The sequence below is a fragment of the Lepidochelys kempii genome, chromosome 1 (assembly GCF_965140285.1).
Source record: "Lepidochelys kempii isolate rLepKem1 chromosome 1, rLepKem1.hap1, whole genome shotgun sequence".
In the NCBI taxonomy this organism is placed as follows: Eukaryota; Metazoa; Chordata; order Testudines; family Cheloniidae; genus Lepidochelys; species Lepidochelys kempii.
Window position 1 is genome coordinate 329,556,863 of NC_136380.1, and position 26,994 is coordinate 329,583,856.

General features: G+C 42.2%; 1 protein-coding gene across 10 annotated transcripts in view; it reads left to right on the forward strand.

Annotated features, from left to right (window-relative positions):
• The window catches only part of PHTF2 (putative homeodomain transcription factor 2), a 187,670-nt gene that overhangs the window by 120,936 nt on the left and 39,740 nt on the right, over nucleotides 1-26,994 (forward strand). For 9 of the 10 annotated variants that reach the window (XR_012156838.2, XM_073328591.2, XM_073328595.2 and 6 more), the window contains 3 exons: nucleotides 3,196-3,397; nucleotides 9,216-9,374; nucleotides 19,804-20,022. Coding sequence is in view for 9 of the 10 variants with exons in the window: in XM_073328591.2 (XP_073184692.1) it covers nucleotides 3,196-3,397; nucleotides 9,216-9,374; nucleotides 19,804-20,022 (580 nt within the window). In the remaining variant the exon portion in view is untranslated. The remainder of the gene's footprint in view (nucleotides 1-3,195; nucleotides 3,398-9,215; nucleotides 9,375-19,803; nucleotides 20,023-26,994) is intronic. The other variant, XM_073328594.2, reaches the window with a different exon arrangement.

Here is a 26,994-nt window from a genome sequence, read left to right on the forward strand (position 1 = left end):
AGGTAGAAGCTAGGACTAATCATGTCTACATACCCCCAAAGGGTTAAAACTCTTTGAGGGAGAAAACTTTGAACAGAACAACTTAATGTTGCTTCTGCCATTCCTGTTCCAGGTGTAGTTCCTCCACTGACAGCTCTTTTTTTTTTTTTTAAGCTTTGCCTATCCCTCCCAGCCTCCAAAGCAGTATCACTGAAAGATTAGCTAACCCAATCCCCTTTAATCAGCTTTTTCCTATTGGGGGCCATCCTCATTTCTTTGCAGACTCTTGTTGAGCAGTTTTGTTACAGGGTGGTCAAAATCGGATTTACAGAGACCTGGGATTTCTGGGGCTTTTGGCTATGGCCTGAACTGTAATTCCAGTGACGTTGCCCTATTTGGGAGCAAAAATCAAAGATTTCTTTCATCAGCAGGCCACTTGTTTAGACCTTCTCTGTCTTTCCCTCTTCCTCCCTCCTCCCTGCCCCCCAATGCACAGAGGGGCTGGAGATTCTACTATCAATACGTGTTAGTTTATAAGGGGCTGAAGGCTTCAGTCTGATCCTAGATCTTCATTTTCTCAACCATCAAATCTTTCAGAAGAAGCTTTTCATAGAAATTCTCGTATCTCATTCTGTGTTGTTGCAGAATGATTTTCATCATTTGGTCATCCTGAAAGATGGACTTTCATATCTCCATTTTTTCAGCCCAATACTGTTACCTGTATTTTGCCCTGGATATTCATTTCAAATTCTGTGCTCTTTCTTTTCATTCATCCTTACTCCATCTTTATCGAGAGCCTCTTCATCCTCATAGCCAGTTTGCCCCAGGAGGGGTGTCATGTATACCTCTACCTGGATGACTTCTTGCTCTAGGCACTGAAATCTTATCTCTTCTGGGAAAGAGAAGGGCAATGACATTTATTCCTGCATCCTTCAATGCCTCTTGATAAGCCTTAAGGTGAATTCCCTATAAGTGCCCTCTTCAGCAAGTTCTACAATACATGAGTCTGCCTTGGGTAGCAGGATAAAGCATCCCAAACCCTTCCTGAAACAACATGCATTCTTTTCTTTACAACAGCCAAAACATAATCTATTATTTAGAGTGCTTAGTTTTTAATGTGTTTGAGTCCCCATTTGAACCTATGAGGATTATTTTTAAAAAGTGTTTTTAGTTGTCATAACTTTGGCTTGTAGGTGGGAGAGCTCAGTTTCCTTGTGTCTCCATTCTAACTTCACATTTTCCAGATCAAGGGGTGTGCTGCTTCCTCATGTGGCCCCTCAAATTTATTTCATACTGACAGGGTCGGGCCAGATGGCTACAGGAGAGTGATAGAAGGCAGATATATTAGCCCCAGGTTAGGTAGGTCCCTTTTTCCTGGGTAAGGTAACTAGGAAGGTTCCAGAACAATCAGGGACTTTCTGGAAACAAGGCAGACAGGCTGATTAGAACACGTGCAGCCAATCAAGAAGCTGCCAGAATCAATTAAGACAGGCAGGCGAATCAGAGCACCTGGGTTTAAAAAGGAGCTCACTTCAGTTTGTGGTGTGCATGCAAGGAGCTGAGAGCAAGAGGCACAAGAAGGTGAGATTGAGAAGGCATACTACTGGAAGACTGAGAAGTACAAGCATTATCAGACATCAGGAGGAAGGTCCTGTGGTGAGAATAAAGAAGGTGTTGGGAGGATGCCATGGGGAAGTGGTCCAGGGAGTTGTAGCTGTCACAACTGCAATCCACAAGGCCCTGGGCTGGAACCCGGCGTAGAGGGCGGGTCCAGGTTCCCCCCATCCCTCCATTCTCCCAACTCCCTACTTGATACCGGAGGAGTTGACCTGGACTGTGGGTTCCACCAGAGAGGAAGGTCTCCGGCCTGTTCCCCGATCCACGAGATGGATCAGTAGAGACTGCAGGGATTATTGTTCTTCCTTTTCCCCATGCTGGCCAGTGATGAGGTTAACTGAGTGAATGGCAGATTTGAGCCATGAAAGTGGCCAAACTGAGGGCTGCCGTGAACCTCTGAGGCGAGCAAATCCGCCAATAAGCGCAGGACCCACCAAGGCAGAGGAGGAACTTTGTCACAATACTTTTAAAGTTCAGATGAAGGTTACTTGCCAACAGTGGGAGTTCTTCAAGAGGAGCCTTCGTATGATCCAAATACTGGGAGATCTAGTGGTGGTCCAGTTGCACAACCATTTTTTCTCATTAGTGAGGATATACAGAAGAAAGAACTCAAATAACTTAGTTTTACCTACCTTGTGTTCAGAGATGGTCTGGACATACACTAGTAATCCAGAAATCTAAAATGCAGCCATTTACCTGCTTCATATAGCTATGTGCCACCTTGTCCTGTTACAAGATCTCCATTGTTCACTAGGTAAAGATTTTGATCTAACAGTGCCACCCGTGTCTATAAGCTGTGTCCAAAGTGTGTCAACCTCAAAGGCTTGCAGGTCTGAGCTATCTGCCTCATCAGTTGGTAAATTAGCCACCTCCTCTTTCCTGTACACATTCACCACTACCATCCATTAGAAGCCACCGTAGATACCAAGTTGTAATTTGGAAGCGCAGTCATCCACTGTAGTAAGCCTTTCTTTAGAGTTTCTGCTTGTTACTATGTCTGCTGCTTACTCAAAGATGTTGGTGTGTAGGATGGGAAGAGACGGACACAGGACAGGTTAAAAAGGTTAAACTTTTGGATAGCAGTTTTCATTTTAATTCAGTATATGATTAATTCACGCTTCATGCATGGGTGTGCCAGGAATATGAAATTTAAGTTTCAATAATTATCAGTTAAAAATTCCTGAGAATAAACAGTTATTTGATCATACCTTTACGTTTGTGTTTGATACAAAAATGTGAACGAGGAAATCTATTCCCTTCAGAATTTGCAGTTGGCTTTGTCAAATTGCTGTTATAAAGCCTTATATGGTAACATACAGGTTTTCTTGGTCTCTGTCTCTTCTTTCAGTAGTATTCTATATAATATTCTTTCATGTGCTGGTTGTTTCATTTGATATTCTGTATTCCTACAGTTGTAACAGATAAGCTTTAAATGGTGAAAAGTAGCACAGATACTACTGTATCAGATGCTTGATTTAGATTACTAGTTTTCATCCATCTCAACAATTAAGTCAAATAGTTCGGGGAGAAGGACATAGACAATAATAGCCATATAGTAATTTTATGTGCATGTTTGTTTTTGTTTTGTTTTAAATCTAGATCAAAGAAAGCAAAGAATTCAATAGATAAATCAACAGAGACTGATAATGGCTATGTCTCCCTTGATGGGAAAAAGACAGGTAAAAGCAGTGAAGATGGAGTACAGACCCATGAGCCTCACTGTAAAGTGATTAGGCCAGAAGAGGGAGTTTGGAGCACAGGAACTGTGAGAAACACATACAACAATCATAGTCCTCACAAAGTAAGCATGGTTCATTTTTCATAACTAAAAGTAGTGTGTCCAATTACATGCGCACTGTATTCCCACAGCAGTTTGGATAGGTTCCCATTTATATCTTGACCCTGTGTTTTTTAAAGTTAAAAAAAAAAAAAAAAAAAAAAGGACTTATGTTAGGCTACTAAGGGCCTAAGTGCAATATCTAGTTCTGGGTTTCTTGCTCTTAAATTTTTCCTTGTGTTTTCTCTTCACTGTCCCATCAATATTTTCTTCCTTCAAGAAGAAATCTCCACCAAAATCTCAGGGCAATATTTTAATAAGAAATAAAAGAAAAATATCTGCAGGTAGACAGAATGCACTGCAAGCAACTGAATTTTGCATAAATGACTTGAAACCTTTTCGTAGTGCTGTCTGCAGTCATCCTTCCCTGGCATAATGTGTTGGGAAATTACATACCATGTTGTACAACCTAGGCCATCCCAAAGGCAAAAATACTGCTTTTCAGAAATATTATATCTAAATGGTGGTAATTTATGTGAATACTACTTCATAAATATTTTGCCATAGACACAATAGGAGAACCCCAGCGGCACTGGTCACCCAGGATTCGGAAAGTCCATATCTACGGCTCGACTCCTACCACAGGAACCTCATTTTACTGACCTTTAGGTTCTCTGATTTTCTTTAACTTGACTTACCATGTATCCTTGTATTTCTTATTTGTTTTAGCCTTCATGAGAAGGCTTTGCTTCTACCTCACCTGCTGCTGTTAGATTTTTCTCTGGGATGGGTCTGCTTCTCTGCTACAGTTGGACAAACTTCACAGTAATGATGACTTCCAAAATTCAAACAACCCCCCACACCTTCAAAGGGTTTCCCTGCCAATCCTCCATGTTCATAGTTTCTCCTTCCCCTTCTCCTGTGGATAAGTGCAGGGATCTGCAAGTGTTTTCTTTCCTTCCCTTCCCCATGGAAGTGAAAAAGCTCTCTGGAATGCAGAGCTCAGAGGGGGTTGATGAGAAGAAGGATAGTCTTCAGAAAGTAGAGGAGGAAGGATGTGTTGCTAAACATGGAGCTTCACTGGTTAGATCTGATAGCTCTGAGTTCTCCTATTTTACCTTACTTCATTCTCCTCCAAAACAACTCTACCATTATTGCGACATGAAGATTTGGAAGTGCAGCATTTAAGGAAAGCGAAGGGAAGCAAATGAGGAGCAGCCTATTATTCTACCTCCTAGAAGGTGATGGTGGTGGTAAAACAGGAATTTTTGCCTAAGGAAAGTTTCAGTGAGACAATGGCTTCATTCAATGAGATGCATTTTTAATGGAGGGACCCATTTTGGGATCTCCCATAGCTAGTGTAACGTATACACTCTTTCTGTACACCTAGTTCAGGTTTTGATACACTTGGGCAGGTGAGATTTAGAATATTTGTATATGGTAGTTTGTTTCATGCTTATCCTTGATCATGTCCCTTGCTGAGCATTCTACTGATTGGCACACTTAATTTGTATTTACTGAGAAATTTTAGGATGCTTTCACTGATTTATCACTATCTGTTCTGGCATCATCATTTACAGTATGTTGAAGACAAAATAAGACTTGTGAAAATGTTTCTGTAAAAAATGAGTTTCCTCAGTGTGCTTTATCTCACTTAAATGGTGAGCAAGTTTTTGAAGTTCCAGGCTCTCATAACACTTTTTATACATGCGTAAACAGTTTTCTGGATAATTATATATGTGTATAGTCTATTTATTTGGAAAAACAAAGACCTCTCTATATTTAGAGTAAACTATGAAAAAAGTTGAGGTAAACTATATTTCCAAAGAAATTAAACTTCTTATGTGACATTTCCCTTTATACCTGTTAACATCAGCAAAAAGGAAAAGAAATCAGAAAATATAATTGATTATTGCTAAATCTTGCTAATTCAGCATTTTGAAGTCTGACTATTTTAAAAGCTTGTGTTGCCTAAGGAGTCTTGATGCTTTGCTTCAAAGCAGAACTCCTGCAGCTAACAAGAAAAAACTTCAGAAAGCAGAGTTATGAACAAACAATTTTAAGAGCAGATGATAGCCATTTATTATAATTTTAATGGATGAGTTATCTGTTTAATAACTAATTTTAAATTAAGTTGCCTTTTATTCCTTTAAATAACTTTGTTAAAAGAAACTTTGAGAATGGCAGAGTTCAATGAGGATGCACAGAAGCATTAACCTTTTGTCCAAATGCCTGCAACATTATTGTAATTTGGAACAACAAACACAGTATCTAAAAAGACAACCAGTATTGGCAGTATATTAAGGTGACAAGCAACACTCACCTCATGCTGTGTCAGACCTGTCCAATTTTCAGTAATCAAATGCTAAACAGCTCAACTGTTGAAGACCTAATCAGACTATAAATCCAATGCATTTAGTAAAGCTGTTTAATTCTCAGGCCTAGTCAAAGCCTTCTGTGCATTGCAGGTGATGGAGAAAGAACCTGAACCAATCCCCTTCAGTACAAACAATGGCCTGGTGCCTGATTTGCAGGAAAAAAAGGCATTACTGCAAATCCTAATTTTTGTAGCATTGCGAGACCCAGTCATTGCCACACCATTATTCTAAACCCTGCTTTTAGGACCACCCACCCAAAGTTGCAACTCAGTGGACAAAATAAACAATAAGTTTAGCATGCCACCCATGCTCATCCCATGTAATTGTACCCTGTGCAATGCTGCCATGTCATTGATTCAAAGTCCAAAAGGCACATGCACAACCAGAGAAACCGCAATTACCCAGTGAGAAACATGTAACCCCACACAAAGAAATGCAATAGTTGTACTTGGCATTACTTATGCAACCATTAATCTGTAAGAGAGTAGATGAATTTGTAGAGGTGGAAGTGCAGAGCAGGAAGAAACCTGCTTCTGCCTGATGTCTGGCTGCTACTAGCAACCCGCCAACGCTTCTTAGCCCTGGTCTACACTGGGGGGGATTGATCTAAGTTACGCAACTTCAGCTACATTAATAACGTAGCTGAAGTTGACATACTTAAATTTTTCCTCAGTCCCTGGAAAAATCATGGAGCAGGTCCTCAAGGAATCAATTCTGAAGCACTTAGAGGAGAGGAAAGTGATCAGGAACAGTCAGCATGGATTCACCAAGGGCAAGTCATGCCTGACTAATCTAATTGCCTTCTATGATGAGATAACTGGCTCTGTGGATGAGGGGAAAGCGGTGGACGTGTTGTTCCTTGACTTCAGCAAAGCTTTTGACATGGCCTCCCACAGTATTCTTGCCAGCAAGTTAAAGAAGTATGGGCTGGATGAATGGACTATAAGGTGGATAGAAACTTGGCTAGATTGTCGGGCTCAACGGGTAGTGATCAATGGCTCCATTTCTAGTTGGCAGCCGGTATCAAGTGGAGTGCCCCAAGGGTTGGTCCTGGGGCCGGTTTTGTTCAATATCTTCATAAATGATCTGGAGGATGGTGTGGATTGCATCCTCAGCAAGTTTGCAGATGACACTAAACTGGGAGGAGAGGTAGATACGCTGGAGGGTAGAGATAGAATACAGAGGGCCCTAGACAAATTAGAGGATTGGGCCAAAAGAAATCTGATGAGGATTAACAAGGACAAGTGCAGAGTCCTGCACTTAGGGCGGAAGAACCCCATGCACTGCTACAGACTAGGGACCGAATGGCTCGGCAGCAGTTCTGCAGAAAAGGACCTAGGGGTTACAGTGGACGAGAAGCTGGATATGAGTTAACAGTGTGCCGTTGTTGCCAAGAAGGCCAATGGCATTTTGGGATGTATAGGTAGGGGCATTGCCAGCAGATCGAGGGACGTGATCGTTCCCCTCTATTCGACATTGGTGAGGCCTCATCTGGAGTACTGTGTCCGGTTTTGGGTCCCACACTACAAGAAGGATGTGGAAAAATTGGAAAGAGTCCAGCGGAGGGCAACAAAAATGATTGGGGACTGGAACACATGACTTATGAGGAGAGGCTGAGGGAACTGGGATTATTTAGTCTGCGGAAGGGAAGAATGAGGGGGGATTTGATAGCTGCTTTCAACTACCTGAAAGGGGGTTTCAAAGAGGATGGATCTCGGTGGTAGCTGATGACAGAACAAGGAGTAATGGTCTCAAGTTGCAGTGGGGGAGGTTTAGGTTGGATATTAGGAAAATCTTTTTCACTAGGAGGGTGGTGAAACACTGGAATGCGTTACCTAGGGAGGTGGTGGAATCTCCTTCCTTAGATGTTTTTAAGGTCAGGCTTGACAAAGCCCTGGCTGGGATGATTTAGTTGGGGATTGGTCCTGCTTTGAGCAGGGATTTGGACTAGATGACCTCCTGAGGTCCCTTCCAACCTTGATATTCTATGATTCTATGACTTACCATGGTGTCTTCATTGCGGTGAATCGACTGCTGCCGCTCCCCCGTCGACTCTGCCTGCGCCTCTCGCAGCTCTGGAGTTCAGGAGTTGACGGGAGAGTGCTCGGGGGTCGATTTATCGTGTCTAGACTAGACACGATAAATCGACCCCCGCTGGATCGATCGCTGCCGCCGATGTGGCGGGTAGTGAAGACATACTCTTAGAGGTACTAAGATAAGATTGACCAGTATCTGCCCTTCCAACAAGAGAGAGCTTTCAGGAGTAAAAATATAGAACTTCGTATTGAAGCAGTAATGTAAAATTAGAGAAAAAATGAGCCTGAAGACTTCATACCAGTGTTGTCAATTACCGTTGTCATTGCTAATTACCATACTAATACACTTTAGGAAAAAAATATGAAACATAATAACTTCTGAGTAGTATAATGATTCTTACAGTTCAGTTTGCAAGAGGCCACTGTCCATCAGAAGCATAAAAAATCAATACACTATTCTGGTTGATTTAGAGCAGCTGAGCCACCCAGAATCTCCTCTGGGATAATGCTTTCCTTCCGTCCCATACCTGTTGGAGCCACTTGTTTGAAGAAAAAAAACAGAAAAGAAAAGGTGGAATGAAATACAGTAATGGATATTTTTGTGATAATGGTCTTTATGACAAAACAATCAGCTGTTGAATGCTTCTTTCCCTGGCAGCGCACTGAAGTAAAAATCACCCTTGGAAATTTAGAAATTGGAGGGCAGAAGCCAAAGAGACTTTCATTGTTGTCCTCTATGAAACTAGTATATTTTCCTTAAAAAAAAAAAAAAAAAAAAAAACCCTTTAGAATGAAAACTGAAATTTTCTTGGTGGTCGCTCCTACCATTTTCCTTTTGTGGGGGCAGCTTCTACATTAGCATGAAACCAGGGAATGATATATGCTCACAGTCCAAGCATTCTATAGTTGATTATGGACTTACACTTCTTTGGGTTTGGTGGGAGAGGTGGTAGAAATAAATTACATTTTAAGATTGGAAAAAGCTGGTAATATAAATTACTATGTTTGAGATGACAAAACCAAGAATAGAATGTCACTTTTTTTTTTCTTTTGAGGTCACAGTGATATACCATTTGGGGTTGCTGTGACTGCACCTAAAACATCACTTGGAACATAAATATCTTGAATCCATTCTGTCGTATAGTATGAATTGGCCTGACACAAGACTGCTGTGCAATGATTAATCACCCACTTTAGTATGTTATAATCTTCTATTGTATATCACTTCCGGTACCACCTTTCCATGCAGTCAACAACCTAAAAGAGGGAAACTGTTTTCTATGCCCTACTCAGCAAAAGGGGATTATTAAATATTTTTTAATTAAAAGAATTGATGAGAGAAAATTGATTGCAGTACTTAAAATGAATTAAAAGACCATTATGAAAAAATAGTGTGATTTACTAATAGTAAATTGTTAATTGGTCTAGGATACACACAGGACAGTAACAAATGTATCTGATGAAGTTTCAAGTGAGGAGGGACCTGAATCTGGATATCCCTTACGCCGTAATGTAGAACGTGCTTCTAGTGACTGTGCTCTTCGAAGCAGGAAATCCCACCATTATAAGAAACACTACCCTGTGGAGGTATGTTCTTTTCCCAGAAGTCCTTTTTGTAACTGATTTGTCAACATCTCCATTGAGCTTATTTCTTCTGAACACATTCTGGATCATTGGAATTTAGTGGTTATCTTGTCCATTTTAATAATTCCTGACGCTTGTTAAAAATATTCCTGTGAAGTAATTGTCTTTGGGAATCATTGCGATTTGGTGTCCAGTTTGCACAAGAATCACTTTGAACTTAGCATGTTTTTCACTTCTTTGGGTGGGGACAGTTGCACATCAGAGCTTCGCTGCTTTCTATTTTGCCTTCCAGAAGCAGCCCCATTATGCAGCAACCATCTCCTTTGGAGGTGTATTCATCTAGGAAATTAGTTTCCTCTTATGTGAGGAAGAAAGCTTTCTTGCCAGAGATTTAGCAGACTTTCCTAATCTGTTTTGCACTTTTAGTCATTACTATGTTGATGCTAGTGCTTTCTCCATGTCATAGTTCAGACTGAAAAGGAGTACTTGTGGCACCTTAGAGACTAACCAATTTATTTGAGCATGAGCTTTCGTGAGCTACAGCTCGCTTCATCGGATGCATGCCGTGGAAACTGCAGTAGACATTATATACACACAGAGACCATGAAACAATACCCCCTCCCACCCCACTGTCCTGCTGGTAATAGCTTATCTAAAGCGATCATCAAGTTGGGCCATTTCCAGCACAAATCCAGGTTTTCTCACCCCCCCCCCACCCCCATACACACACAAACTCACTCTCCTGCTGGTAATAGCTTATCTAAAGTGATCATTAAGTTGAGCCATTTCCAGCACAAATCCAGGTTTTCTCACCCAACTTAATGATCACTTTAGATAAGGTATTACCAGCAGGAGAGTGAGTTTGTGTGTGTATGGGGGTGGGGGGGGTGAGAGAACCTGGATTTGTGCTGGAAATGACCCACCTTGATTATCATACACATTGTGAAGAGAGTGGTCACTTTGGATGGGCTATTACCAGCAGGAGAGTGAGTTGGGAGGGGGCGGAGGGTGAGAAAACCTGGATTTGTGCTGGAAATGGCCCAACTTGATGATCACTTTAGGTAAGCTATTACCAGCAGGACAGTGGGGTGGGAGGGGGTATTGTTTCATGGTCTATGTGTGTATATAATGTCTACTGCAGTTTCCACAGTATGCATCCGTTGAAGTGAGCTTTAGCTCACGAAAGCTCATGCTCAAATAAATTGGTTAGTCTCCTTTTCTTTTTGCAAAGACAGACTAACACGGCTGTTACTCTGAAAATAGTTCAGACTGCACCCTACCTTCTTTTACCATCATCTCCAATAAGTCCATTAGCCCATATGAGGGGAACTCTGAGCAGACAAGAGAATTTGATTCTACCTACAAGTTCTATTGTGAGTGGATCCACCAATGTGGAGGTTCTCCTGGATATGAGTGTGTAACATTCTTTTCAATTACTCAGAATATGGGGTATGCTATTGAAGCCACAACTGTTGCATGGCAACAAAAGAAGTTCCAATATTTTGATTTAAAGAGCTAGTGAAGTCAAAGAGCAGAGCAGCAACCCAGCACTCCCTTATTGGTGGAGTCCTTCATAGAAATGAAATTCAGATGTGGGGAACCAAATGGAAATAGAATTCTCAGGTGACAACTTGTATCCTTTTGTTAAAGGCGTGCAGGCTTTAAAGCAAACTAGTGAATACTTAGTATTCTAGCTAGGACTGTCAAACAGTTAAAAAAATTAATTGTGATTAATCGCAGTTTTAATAACACTGTCAAACAATAATAGAATACCATTTATTTAAATATTTTTGGATGTTTTCTACATTTTTCAAATATATTGATTTCAATTACAACACAATACAAAGTGTACAGTTCTCACTTTATTTTTATTACACATATTTGCACTGTAAAAAATAAACAGAAGAGATGGTATTTTTCAAGTCACCTCACACGAGTACTGTAGTGCAAGCTCTTTATCATGAAAGTGTAACTTACAAATATAGATTTTTATTTTTTTTATTTTTTTTACATAACTGCACTCAAAAATAAAACAATGTAAAACTTTAGAGCCTGGACGTCCACTAAGTCCTACTTCTTGTTCAGCCAATTGCTATGACAAACAAGTTTGTTTACATTTACAGGAGGTAATGCTGTCTGCTTCTTATCTACAATGTCACCTGAAAGGGAGATCAGGTGTTTGCATGGCACTGTTGTAGCTGGCATTGCAAGTTATTTACATGCCAGATATGTTAAACATGTATGCCCCTTCATGCTTCGATCACTGTTCCAGAGGACATGCTTCCATGCTGATGATGGGTTCTGCTCAATTGTCCAAAGCAGTATGGACTGACACATGTTCATATTCCTCATCTGAGTCAGATGCCACCAACAGAAAGTTGATTTTCTTTTTCGGTGGCTTGGGTTCTGTAGTATCAAATTGTAGTGTTGCTCTTTTAAAATTTCTGACACCATGTTTCACACCTTGTCCCTCTCAGATTTTGGGAAGCACTTCAGATTCTTAAATGTTGGGCTGAGTGCTGTAGCTATCTCTAGAAATCTTATATTGGTACCTTCTTTGCATTTTGTCAAATCTGCAATTAAAGTGTTCTTAAATCGAACAACATATGCTGGGTCATCATCCGAGATTGCCATAACACGAAGTATATGGCAGAATGGGGGTAAAACCATGGAATTCTCCACCAAGGAATTCAGTTACAAATTTAATAAACACATTTTTTTAAGGAGCACCATCAGCATGGAAGCACGTCCTCTAGAATGGTGTCCGAAGGGACATACTAATGTTTAGCATATCTGGCCTGTAAATAACTTGCAATGCCAGCTACAGAAGTGCTGTGGGAGCTCCTGTTTTCACTTTCAGGTAACATTGTAAATAAGAAGCAGGTAGCATTATCTCCTGTAAATGTAAACAAACTTGTTTGTCTTAGCGATTGACAGAACAAAAAGTAGGACTGAGTGGACTTGTAGGCTCTAAAGTTTTACGTTGTTTTGTTTTTGAGTGCAGTTAGATTAAAAAAAGTCTACATTCGTAAATTGCACTTTCACGATAAAGAGCTTGCACTACAGTACTTGTCTAGGTGAATTCAAAAATACTATTTTTTTATCATTTTTACAGTACAAATATTTGTAATAAAAATGATTTAAAGTGAGCACTGTACACTTTGTATTCTAGTGTTGAACAGTGCTATTCAAACTGCGATTAATTCCGGTAATTTTTGTTAATCAAGTTAATTTGTTTTGAGTTAATCACTTGAGGTAACTGTGATTAGTTGACAGCTATAATTCCAGCTGATTCTTTCAAATGTCCTTTACCACCACAGGCTGGATTTATAGGAACAGTGGTTCTTCAAGTAGATGCAGCCATGTATTCCACTAACTGGATCTGGAGAAGTTTGCCTAGCTGCACCTGTAGAGGGGTGATGCTCATGCCTCATGGCCATTGCCCCTCCCCATGCTACATGAGGCAGCACTGCCTGGACACCTCTCAGTTCCTTCTTACCACCTGTGGCTGCAGTCAGAGCTCAGTGTGGTCTTAACCTCACAACCTATCAACTAGTTTAGTTTTTCCCTTGTTTTTGATACTTAGTAGTACCCTGAGGACAGGTCTACACTTAAAATGCTGTATAAGTGCAACTGTGTTGGTGCTGCTGTGCTGCTTCAGTGAAGACACTACTATGCCATTGGGAGAGTGTTTCCTGTCAGCGTAGTCAATCCACCTCCGCAAGAGGTGGTAGCTATGTCAACGGGAGAAGGCCTCCTGTTGACGGTGCTGTCTACACCAGAGGTTAGGTTGGTATAACTGCATCGCTCAGAGATGTGGATTTTTCACAGCTCTGAGCAACGTAGTTATACCAGTGTAAGTTTATAGTGTAAACGTGGCCCTACTGTTAGATTAATATTCGTCATATTAGTTTGTTTTCCTTGGTGATTCCCTCACTGGGTTTAAACATTGTCCTTCATGTGGGACAGTGATCTCCAACAATGATTCCCACCACTCTATCTTGGCAAGGCCCATGTTAAAGAGCATTGTGCGATCTGCAGATTGTTCAAAAAATGGACTCAAGTGGCTCGGGACCTTTGCCTGAAACAGCACATGCTTGAATAGGCCATGTTGAGGGCCTCCGTACTGAAGCAGGCATCTGGTTGAAGATCACCCTCTGATTCTGAGAGTGCTGCTGCTTCATGTTCCAGGGAAGGCGCTTCTCTGAAGAAATGGGTAGCAGGATTGACGCTCATCTTGTGATTGGGATTGAGGCCCTTGGCCCCATGTCTACTGGCCATCAATGGACTTCCATGGAATCGCTGAGATGCTCCTCGGTTGCAGAGATCCTGCTCTTCATCTCGCTTGAAGGCGAGATCACTGGCCAGGTCTGCAGTGGTGACCATCGATCCGCCTCAGGCCCAGGCACTGGCAGTCCTCCTTGTGAAGCTTCCAGAGTCGTCAGCCCTGGAACAGGATCCTGCTTTGGCTCAGTGAAGGGCCTCTCCTTCATCTCTGGATAATTCTGTGCTGCTCTTCCGTACTGAAGGATTTTAAGTGTACTAAGACCTTTTGCAGTGTAACTGCTTCCCTCAGTATCCAAGTGGAGCTCTTCCAAGAGAACACCCATAAATTAGTAGATGTCTTGCAGCCACCTGACCTGGGACAGACGCTCTCCGTATCAATTATGCGCTTCTTAACCGGCTAAGGCCCTCTGGATCACATTGGCTTCAGTGTTGCCTGCAGCTAAGTGATGGAAAAGAGCTATTTCATTCCCGTGCCAGGATTTGAGGGGTTTTACTCCCATTTGGCCCCAAATTTCCTAGTTCCAACTGTGGTGAATGATAGACCTCGGCAGGGCAGGTTTAGGTCCATGCCCAAGGATAGGGACTCTAAATGAGTGGACCTCCTGGGCAGGACACCTCCTCTTCATTACAGATGCGAATTGCTAACCAGCAAGCCTTGCTGTCCATGTACAGTTTTGTTGACTGGACCGCTATATCAAAATTCGCAGACTAGCTGCCCAAAGCCTCGTGAGAGGAATTTTGGGTATTTGTCACTGAAGGCTGCTTGGTGACTAAGACGTCCTTGCAATCTGTGCTGAATGTTGCAGACACCTATGCCAGGGTGGTGGCCTCCCTGGTCACGATGAGGAGGACTTCCTGACTGGAGCAATGCCTGAATTCTGCAATGTCCTGCAAGCCATTAAGAATTTGCCCTTTGGCAGCCAAATGCTGTTTTTAGACAAAGCTGATGAGCTGGTAGAGGGCTACGCTGCAGTCTTTAGGGGTGTATACACCAGTGGTGGGGAAGCATCACTACGGCATTCAACAGCAGCAGCAGACTTCTTTGTCCAGACCACTGTTCCAATCGTTGCTCCTCTCTCCTCATCTCGCTGCTTTTGGGGACAGGCTGGCCTGCTTTCACAATGCTTGGGGCTCGATTATCACTGACAGCTAGGTGCTAAGCACCATCAGACTGGGTTATGCCATCTAATTCCTCTCCACAACCTCCCTCCCTGCCTCTCTTCAAGGACCCCACTCATGAGACACTGCTCCTCAAGCAGGTCTGCGCTCTGCTGGCTTTGGGAGTGAAGGAGGAGGTTCCATCAGAACACTAGGATCACAGCTTCTATTCCTGGTACTTCCTAATACCGAAATCCAAGGAAGGAGTAAGAGCCATCCTCTACCTTTGCAGCCTCAACAAATATATTGGGTAGATGAGGTTCCAAATGGTCACTCTATAGACTATTCTCCCTCAGTGTCTCAGAACAACTGGCTTGCTGCTCTAAACCTTCAGGACGCCTACTTTCATGCAGTGGTTTAGAAAGCTCCTTCAGTTCACCTTGATGGAATGCCTCTTTCAGTACACAGTGTTTCCGTTCAACGCTTTTGTCCCCCTGTTTTTTACCAGATGCATAGTCATTGTTACAACAAATATTAAGAAGAAGGAAATTTACATCTTCCCATATCTGGATGACACTTGACTGAGGGGCCAATCCAGAGATGAAGTTCTTGCTCACATCAGTGCCACTTTATGCTTGCTTGACCATCTGAGTCTCATCCTAAACACTGGAAAGTCAACTTTGACTCCCACTCAAAAGATCAAGTTTATTAAGGCTATATTAGATTCTTTGATGTCAAAAGCATTTCTGCCAACAGACCATTTTCAGATAATTCACCCTCTTTGCCTTAGTTTTCTGTCTCAGCCTTCCATGACAGTTTGGACATGACTGAGGCTCTTGGACTACATATCCTCTTACATGCAGGTGGTCCGGTTTCCAAGGCTGTGCCTTCACTCCTTTCAGATGTAGCTCAGGATGATCTACCATTCTACTTTTCATCCTCTAGACAGACTGGTTTGTGTTCCTCTGGTGGTTCTGGGGTCCTTGTAATGGTGGATTCATCTAGAGCATGTTTGCCAAGGCATTCCAAGGGACAACAGGAAATGTTGTCTGTTCTGTTTTCAAGGGGGGCGTCAGTCCAAGCTGGTGGTCAGCTCTCTTGTACGTCTTTCCCTCAGTGCCAATCATCCCTCAGCTCATCCTTAAACTCAAGCTGGATTGGACCAAGCTTATTCTCATTACCCCAGTGTGGCTGAAATAATGCCAGCTCTCTGACCTTCTTTCACTGTGTATTCAACTTTCCGTACTGCTTCTTCCCTGTCCCAACCTACTCACTCAGAAGCAGGGATTCTAGTTTTCCGTGATAAAAATCCAAAATTTGCTGATTTAAAAATAAATAAATATCTGCTTTTTTAATGCAATTAAAATGGAACACTGAACTTCAGTTTTCATAGCCACAATATATATAGCTATCAGCTGAACACAGTGTTTTATTGATATACAGTAGAATCCCGTTTATCCAGCTCTCCATTATCTGGCTCTCTGTGTTAACCAAACTACTAGCCACCCAGAGCAGACCACCCAAGCTCTGCTGCTGTTGGCCTCAATTAAATATAGCTATTTATAGTTCAGTTAACACGGAGAGCCGGATAACAGAGGCTCAGATAAATGGGGTTCTACTGTAAGTAAATGAGGAAGGAGAGCAGTGTTTGACTGTTCAACAAGTCCTCCTTAACAGTGGAAAACCATCCACCAGGATGGCCTGTTCAGTGAAATGGAAGTGATTTTCAGTGTGGTCATTAGCCTGTGGAATCCAACCAACACTGGCTTCTATCCAGGACATTTTGGACTACCTGCTGCACCTTCAGTCATTGGGGCTTGTGTTCAGTTTATTGAAAGTGCATCTGGCAGCATTATTAACATTTCGTTCTCCAATTCAGAGAAGATCAGTCTTCTTCAATACCATGGTAGCAAGTTTCATTTCTTTAGGTGACAAATCTGAGGAACTGTCCCAGATTGAGGTGTCATTGAGGAGGTTTTGGAACAAATTGATTCACTAAACAGTAATAAGTCACCAGGACCAGATGGTATTGACCCAAGAGCTCTGAAGGAACTCAGATGTGAAATTGCCAGAACTACTAACTGTAGTCTGTAACCTATCATTTAAATCAATTTCTGTACCAAATGACTGGAGGATAGCTAATGTGATGCCAATTTTTAAAAAGGGCTCCAGAGGTGATCCTGGGAATTACAGGCCCATTTGCCCGGTACTGAAGTCAGGCTGAAACTATAGTAAAGAACAAAATTATCTGACATGTAGATGAACATAATTTGTTGGGGAATAGTCAACATGTTTTTTGTAAAGGGAAATCATGCCTCACCATTCTAATAGAATTCTTTGAGGGGTCAACAAGCATGTGGACAAGGGGGATCCAATGGATATAGTGTACTTAGATTTTCAGAAAGATTTGACAAGGTCCCTTACCAAAGGCTCTTAAGCAAAGTAAGCTGTCATGGGATAAGAGGGAAGATCTTCTCATGGATTGATAACTTTGTTAAAAGATAGGAAACAAAGGATAGGAATAAATGGTCAGTTTTCAGACTGGAGAGAGGTGAATAGTGGTGTCCCCCAGGGGTCTGTACTGGGACCAGTCATATTCAACATATTCATAAATGATCCGGAAAAAGGGGTAAACAGTGCAGTGACAAAACGCACAGATGATACAAAACTATTTGAGATAGTTAAGTCCCAGGCAGACTGCAAAGAGCTACAAAAGGATCTCTCAAGAATAGGGACTGGGGAACAAAATAGCAGATGAAATTCAATATTGATAAATGCAAAGTAATCTGCATTGGAAAACATAATCCCAATTATGTATCAAATGATGGGATCTAAATTAGCTGTTACCACTCAAGAAGGAGATCTTGGAGTCATTGTGGATAGTTCTCTGAAAACATCCACTCAATGTGCGGCCTTCATCTACAACCCCTGGTTTCAGGGGAAATTTCATCAAAATTGACATGGTACCCTGAAATGTTTTGATTTCGATGAATCAGCAAATGCTGACAAAAAAAAAGTCCATCTAAATTTTTTCTTTTTTCTGTTAAAATATTGGTATGAATGAATGTTTCTTGATTCTCAGTCATATTTCTATGTTAATTTTATGTACATAACTCAAGCCTCAATTTCCAGTTAGTGGAATACATGGCTGCATCTACTTGAAGAACCACTGCTCCTATAAATCCAGCCTGTGGTGGTAAAGGACATTTGAAAGAATCAGCTGGAATTATAGCTGTCAACTAATCACAGTTAACTCAAGTGATTAACTCAAAATATTTTCTCTTTCACATTTAGAATACTTATGTGGAAGAGGTAGACTGGAATATTTAAACTGTAGTGTGTAATGTAGCCTACAAAGGCAACAGTGAAATTGGAACTGAGTAACTTCAGTTCTTAATAATACTTGTACTGTTTATGGCTGACTTAGAACAACGCTTCCTTAGCTCTCGTCCCCTAACACTCCTACTCTACTTGCGCTACATTGATGACATCTTCATCATCTGGACGCATGGAAAAGAAGCCCTTGAGGCTGGACTAGATGATCATAATGGTCCCTTCTGACCTTAATATCTATGAATTGCACCATGATTTCAACAATTTCCATCCCACCATCAACCTCAGCCTAGACCAGTCCACACAACCGGTCCATTTCCTGGACGCTACTGTGCTAATAAGCGATGGTCACATAAACACGACCCTATACTGGAAACCTACGGACCACTATACTTACCTACAGCTTCCATCCAGGACATACCAGACAGTCCCTTGTCTACAGCCAAGCTCTAAGATACAACCTCATTTGGTCCAATCCCTCAGACAGAGACAAACACCTACAAGATCTCTATCAAGCATTCTTAAAACTACAATATCCACCTGCTGAAGTGAAAAAACAGATTGACAGAGCCAGAAGAGTACCCAGAAGTCACCTACTACAGGACAGGCCCAAAAAAGAAAATAACACAACGCCACTAACGGTCACCTTCAGCCCCCAACTAAAACCTCTCCAGCGCATCATCAAAGCTCTACAACCTGTCCTGAAAAACGATCCCTCACTCTCACAGATCTTGGGAGATAGACCAGTCCTCGCTTACAGACAGCCCCCCAACCTGAAGCAAATACTCTCCAGCAACCACACACCACACAACAAAAACACTTACCCAGGAACCTATCCTTGCAACAAAGCCCGATGCCAACTCGGTCCACATATTTATTCAAGTGATACCATCATAGAACCTAATCACATTAGCCATGCCATCAGGCTCGTTCACCTGCACATCTACCAATGTGATATATGCCATCATGTGCAAGCAATGCCCCTCTGCCACGTACATTGGCCAAACCGGACAGTCTCTACACAAAAGAATAAATGGATACAAATCTGGCATCAAGAATCATAACATTCAAAAACCGGTAGGAGAGCACTTCAGCCTCTTGGGCCACTTAGTAACAGATCTAAAGGTGGCAATTTTGCAACAGAAAAGCTTCAAAACCAGACTCAAACAAGAAACTGCTGAGCTTGAATTAATATGCAAACTAGATACCATTAACCTGGGTTTGAATAGAGACTGGGAGTGGCTGGGTCATTACACATATTGAATCTATTTCCCTACGTTAAGTATCCTCACACCTTCTTGTCAACTGTCTAAATGGGCCATCTTGATTATCACTACAAAACTTTTTTTTCTCCTGTTGATAATAGCTCATCTTAATTAATTAGCCTCTTACTCCACCTTTTCATGTTCTTTGTGTGTGTGTGTATATATATATATAATCTTCTTACTATATGTTCCATTCTATGCATCCGATGAAGTGGGCTGTAGCTCACGAAAGCTTATGCTCAAATAAATTTGTTAGTCCTGTTCTTTTTATGGATACAGACTAACATGGCTGCTGCTCTGAAACCTGTACTGTTTGTTGTTATATTTCCAGTGAAACTGGAAAATTAAAATGAGTGGATTTATTATAGTTGACTTTAGTAATTGGCATTTTAAATAAACAGGGTAGAGTATGTAAACTGAATTAATGCCAGTGTATATCTTAATTGCAGGATACCCCTAAATCAGGTACTAGTTGCAGTTCACGCTGTTCAAGTTCCAGACAGGATTCTGAGAGCACAAGGCCTGAATCGGAAACAGAAGATGTGCTATGGGAAGATCTGTTGCACTGTGCAGAGTGCCGGTCTTCCTGTACCAGTGAGACAGATGTAGAAAACCCTCAAGTTAATCCTTGTGTGAAAAAAGAATATAGAGATGACCCATTTCATCAGGTTGGTGTCCTGTAATTATTTTTATTATCTAATGGAGTACTTGCAACCTGCAGTCCTAACAGCTTTATGAAGGGTTCAGGAGTTAGAACTGGGGAGAGAAACTTACTTTAAATGAAAATAACAGAAATTAAATGCTGAATTAGTAGCAAAGTTCTGATTTAAATCCTTTAAAACATGGAAAATTTTACCATGGGAGATGTAGTCCAGCTAGGGAGCCTAGTCCATAGAGGGAATATGGGGGTCATGAAGCACCAAAAGTACAACTCCTATAAGGCACCACAGCTTTTAACTTGCTTCTAACTCAGCATAACTTTAACATATTTTATTTTAGGTTAATTTTTTGTTTTAAGGGCAATATCTATTAATGGATGAGTGTAAGACAGTCATACAATTCATGAATCACATGATGAGCAGAGCTATTATACTTCATTACTGCAGTGCAGATTTAGGAAACTAATCTTTGAATTAGACACAGATCAAACAGGACTTTTTTAGAGACATTCTTAGTTTACATAGTTTATGGGACTGTAAATGAATATTTGTATACATTCACATGCATATTTAGAGAATATGGGCATTAAGTGTTTAAAATTCATCAGTTTCTCTAAAATATATATTCTGTTTTCTAATGATTAATATTGTAATTTTGGTTCTTATGATTTGCGTATACTTCCTAAACAGTTATTTTTAAACAAATACAGTAGCTGTGTTGTTAGAACTTAAAAAAAAAATGAAAAAATAACTTTCCAATATAAACTGAATATTTTAATTTGCATATTAACAAATTTTGCATTTTAACAAAATTTTGCAATTTGCATTTTAACAAAAATGGAGATTGCAGTTTAGCTTTTAGTTTTACTATTTACTATCTTTTGTTCTATTTATAGTTACACTTTGCTTAAATTTCAGATCAAGAATAAAATAAGGAAACTTACAATAGAATGGTATTATACCAGATGTGCTATCTTTACTTTTCTGCAGATGTTTGTTTTTGCACAGAAAATGTTCATTTGTGCATTTAAAAAAAAGAGTGCTCCCAGTGGTTTTTACTCCATGAAAAGAAAATCCTTTATCTTTTTTTTTAAATTTCACTCCACTCTGTCCCTGCAACTAACCAGATTTAAAGGTCATTTTAGTAATGTAGTTCACTTTCTGTTTAGTAACACTGAAGATTTGACCAGTGAGTGAGTAGTAATCCAAATGAATAGTAGGAAAGCCATTCTGTGAAAAGATCTAGCTTTAAACAGTTAAAAAAATTAGCTGTAATTTTATTACAAGGCAAACTAGTAAGCTATACTCTTTCAGTATTCTTTTTAAATTTCTTCAATTAGAGGGAGTATTACGCCATTGTTCAAGTGTTTTTATAGGCCAGTGTTTCTCAAATGCAACCACTGTGGCCGCATGCAGCCACCAGGAGCTTTTTGTGCAGCCACAGGCTCCTGTGTTGTCATTGGGGAGGCAAAGCAGTGTTAACAAACATACACTTTTCATAGAAACAGACTTATGAGCTAGCCAGTCTTTTTTTTAAAAAAAAGGGAGGTGCGGGGGGGCAAAAGAAACAAGAAAAAGACAAGACCATGCAAAGCAAATTATTTGTTTATATTGTGTTTTGGTCCACTAAAGAATAGAGACAACTGTACATTATTTTTATTATTGAGTGCAATAAAAACCTACGTAAATTATGATTTAGACATGTATATGTGCATATTTATTGTTCTAAAGTTAATAAAGTATTTTAGGAAAAATTGTCAGAGCGGCCACCAGCAAGAGTTGGTGGCCACACTCTGAGGCCACCAAAATTTCTTGTGAGAACCCCTGGCTCTTCATATTCACATTCGGGGTCATTCCTCAGCTTCAACTTGGTCTTATTGTTACCAGTCTTTGCCAGCCCAGCTGTTCCTTGGTTTAGGCTAGGGGTCTCAAACACGCGGCGGCCCGTGAAGTTATTTCCTGCAGCCCTCCATAGGCGCTGACTCCATTGGCAGCCAAGCTCCGTTCCCTCCACCCCCCTTCTTTCCCTCCCTGAGCGCACCGCGTCTCCGCTCCTCTGCCTGCCTCCCAGTGCTTCCCGCCACCAAACACCTGTTTGGCGCCGCTTAGGACTTTCCATTTCCAGGAAGGGGGAGAGTAGCAGGGATGTGGTGCGCTTGGGGAAGGAGGCGGAAAAGAGGAGGGGCTGGGGCGGGGATTTGTAGAAGGGGTTGGAATAGGGGCAGGGAGGGGCGGAGTTGGGGTGGGGACTTTGGGGAAGGGGTTGGAATGGGGGCAGGGAAGGGATGGTAAGAAGTGGGGCAGGGCCACATGGACTAGATGAGCAGCCTGAGGTATGAAGTTCAGCATGTATGATTGATTGTTTGTGAGTAGTTGGGAAGAATGTTTGTTAAAAGTGGCAACATATTTTGCATGAATAGTTACTTTAAAAAGTTCATGCCATTACAGCTATGTTGATAGACTGTTAGTGTAGATCGTCATCAGTGTTACTGACCACATAAGGAATAGTTACAGGTGTTTATATTTTGCTAAAACTCCTCTTCACATTACAGTTTTTAAAAAGTTAATACATTGACTTTTAATAGCATACTATATTACTCTTCCTTTTTTTCATTTTTGACTATACTTTTGTATCGTTGTATGAAAAGTTTTCAGTGATGCGGCCCTCGAGCCAATGTACTAGTCCTCAGGTGGCCCTCGTGGTGATTTGAGTTTGAGATACCTGGTTTAGGCTATGTCTACGCTTATGATGGTGTGTAACGTACATATGCAGCACACACCCCTAGCACAGGTGTGTGTATATAGCAGTGAAGACAATGAGGCAGTACTTACATGTGTAAAGGCACACCACAACTTCAGAGTATATATCCTACACAGCTCTTTACACACCCAAACAGTGCTTCCCTTGTCTACACTGATATTTTTAGCAGTCTAACATCCTGCTGCTAGAGCCTTTCCATGGTCCATTGTCTCTCATCCTGCTGCTGGAGCTTTTCCCCGCTGCAGAGAGCTGCCAGAGTTTTTTCCTGTCACAGTGGGTAGCAACAGGGAAAGTCTCTGGCAACTTCCCTCTGCCTCCTCCCTGCCACAGCTTTTCATGGCTGTGTGTAGCTACATGCTGCAGTGTGGACACAGCCTGCTTTACTACAGCATGTACCTTAACACACCTTACATACCACTGCCAGTATAGATAGGGCCTTAAAGTACACCAATGTCAGTGTCTTTGCGGGCGTTGTTCTGAAAGAACCAGGTTCTCCAAGATCACCAGCACTTCCAGACATTTTGTTACTCTGTAGCCTTCCCAAGCTGTATTTTGGGGTAAGGCATTTTCAGAGGTAAAGCATAGCTGTGCCAACAAAAGCCCCAAATATAGACTGTTTTGCAAGCATAGCTGCATTCCCAATAGGAGCATTTGCCAGTATTCCTACACCAGTAAATCACTCCAAGTGTAGATATAACATAGACATAGCCTTAAACTTCTAAAAAGCTCCAGATAGCATAAATATATTAATGACATCTCAACCTTCAAACATACAAAACCAAAAAATGAAATCATAATGGGTGATTTCAACTATATACATATTGCATGGGTAAATGTCATCTTAGGGCATGATGCAGAGAAAATTTCTAGACACCGTAAATGACCGCTTCCTGTAGAAGCGAGTCCTGGAACTCACAAAGGCAGAAGCAATTCTTTATTTAGTCCAAGAAATAACTATAGCTGAACAGCTCAGTAATAGGGACCATAATGTAATTAAATTTAACATGCTTGTAGGAAGGGAAAATATTAAAAACAACAACAAAACACCACTTCAATAACATTTAACTTCACTTATGGAAATTAAAAAGAGTAGTCACAAGGGTAAAAGGCCTGCAAGCAGCACAGAGACTATTTAAAAACATCATCATAAAGGCTCAGATTAAATGTATATCCCAAATAAAAAAAGACAGTAGAATGAAAAGAATGCCACCATGGTTTAATAGCAGAGTAATGGGGACCATTAGAGGCAAAATGGCTTCCTTTAAAATTTGGAATTCAAATCCTAATGAGGAAAATAGGAAGGAGAACAAACTCTGGCAAGTAACTCGTAAAAATGTAATGCAGACCCAAAAAGAATTGGAGAAGCAACTTGCTAAAGATAAAAAAATTACTGTTAGTTTTTGCAAGTACATCAGAAGCCTGCCATTTAGGCAGTGGGGCCGTTATATGACAAAGGTGTTAAAGAAACCTTCAGGGAAGAAGGCCGTTGCAGAGAAGCTAAATAAATTCTTTGCATTGGTCTTCACTGCAGAGGATGTGGGGGAGATATCCACATTGGAGCTATTCTTTTTGGGTGAAAAATCTGAAGTATTGTCCCAAATTGATGTATCAGTTGAAGATTTTTTAGAATAAATTGACAAATTAAGTGCCGGATGACACTTAAGGACCAGATGATATCCACCCAATAGTTCTGAAGGAACTCAAATATGAAATTGCAGAACTACTGACTGTAGTATGTAACCTATCACTGAAATCAGCCTCTGCACCGGATGACTGGAAGGTAGAAAATGTAACACTGATTTAAAAAAATAAATAAATAAAAAGAAGGCTTCAGCAGAGATCCTGGTTGAGCTGAACTTTAGTACTGGGCAAACTTGGTAAAACCTATAGTACCGAATAGAATTATCGGACACCTACATAAACACAATATGTTGGGGAAGAGTCAACACAGCTTTTGTAAAGGGAAATCATGCCTCACCAATTTACAGTAAAAGCTGTGTTAGCTGGCACTTTACCAATTGGAAAGCTCTATAAACTGGCATTTTGGGAGGGGGCTCTAGGAGGGAGTTGGGGTGCGGGAAGGGGTTCAGGGTAAGGGGTTGGTGCAGGAGGGGTTTTGGGGTGCCGGATCTGGGCGGCACTCACCTCAGGCGGCTCCCCGCAAACGGTGACATGCTGCTGCTATCTGGAGGCATGGCCAGGTGGTTCTGCGCACTGCCTCTTCCTGCAGGCGCCGCCCCTGCAGCTCCCACTGGTCACAGTCAATACTCCTAGGCAGAGGAATGGTGACAGGGGTTCCATGCTCTGCAGCTCCCATTGACTGGGGAACGTTACCAATGGGAGCTGTGGGAGCCGGTGCCCACCTAGGAGCAGCAGGGACATGTCACTGTTTGCAGGGAGCCGCCCAAGGTAAACACCGCCTGAATCCGGCACCCCAAAAATCCTCCTGTGCCCCAACCCTCTGCCCTGAGCCCCCTCCTGCAACCAAACTCCCTCCCAGAACCCGCTCCTCCTCCCTCACCCCAGCCCTGAGCCCTTTCCTACACCCAAACTCCCTCCCTTTTAGTTAACCACAATTTTTGATTTACTGGCACCCCCCATTTCCCTGAACATGCCGGGTAACAAAGCTTTTACTGTATTAAAATTCTTTGAGGGAGTCAACAAGCATGCGGATAGAAGTGATCCAGTAGATACAGTATACTTGGATTTTCAGAAAGCCTTTGACAAGGTCCTTCACCAAAAGCTCTTAAGCAAAGAGGGAAGGTCCTCTCTACTGGGAGGACCAGTAACTGCTTGAAAGATGGGAAACAGTCAGTTTGCACAATGGAGAGAGATGAACAGATTCTTCTTTGAGTGCTTGCTCATGTCAATTCCATTCTAGATGTGTGCATGACCTCATGCACAATTGTCAGAATTTTTTGCCTTAGCAGTATCCATTGGGCCAGCTGTGGGGCCATCTGGAGTGCTGTGCTCATGCACCAGTATATGAGGCACTGCCGGCACGACAACCACTTAGTTCCTTCTTGCCGCGTAGGTCGGAGCGCCTTCCCCTTGCCTCCGAAGTGGATAGTGTTTTTTCTAGTACCTGTTGTCTCTTCTCTTTGTATATAGCTGTTAGTTAGTAATTAGGAGTTAAGTTGTAAGAGTTAGCAAGTTAGAGTCCTTGCAGGCACTTTACCCCGGAGAGGGCATGCCCCAGCCTCCAGGTTTCAAGCCCTGTTCAGACTGCAATAGACCTGTGCCTGTTAGCGACCCCCATGGCAGATTCCTAAAGTGCTTGGGAGAGTTGCACACAAAGGACAAGTGTTGAATTTGCAAAAACTTTCGTCTCAGGACTCAAAAGGAGTGGGACATTTATCTGAGGGCCCTCCTCATGGAGCCCATGCTTTGTCCAGTCTTGGAGCCTTCCTCCTCTAACTCCACGCCAAGCACCTTGGCGTTGGTGAGGAGGACACCGCTGGCACTGGGCTCCGCCCGGCACCGCTCCCCTTTGCTGGTGCCCAAGAAGTGCCTGAAAAAGCGAGGCTCCCTGGCACCAAGCAAGAAAGGATAATGGGCGCTGGGCAAAGGACCCAGTTCAGGCTGCCTGCTCATTCCAGAGCCTCAAGGGAGTGCCTCTCCATCTGGACTCCCCAGCCCCTCTTTCCCTCCCCCCCAGGGATCCGACTCTTGGGAGCATTAGGGGACCCAGTTACCTGGTAGTGCCTTTGACGTCTGAGGCCCTTCTGGTGGCTAGGGACCAGAGAGCCTTTCCAGTGACGCCTGAGCCATGTACGATGTTGGATGTGCCTAAGGCTCCCCACGCTAAGGGCAAATCAGTCATGGGACCACCTCAGAGGGCAGTCAAATGCTGTCAGTCCCCAGAGCAGAGGCAGCGCTCCCCGACTCCATGACCGAGGTCTCTGGTCAGACAGTCCAGGTTGCTGGCACCACGGTCTTGGTCTCCACCAGCACAGCACAGATCACCCGCAGTGAGGCACCGATTGTCCTCCCACCAGCTGATGCCCCAGCGCAGGTCTCCATCCGTGCATCATTCTCCACTGGTATGGGACCGCTTACCTTTGCAGCACCGATATCTACGTCCCTGGCACCAGTCCTCAGAGAGGTGCCAATCACCTTATTCGAGGCACTGCTCTGCCGCTCCTAGTATCAGCTGCCAGACCCAGGCATCTACAGTTCCACCTTGGTCACCGGAAGAGGACTTTAGCCCCTTGCCACGG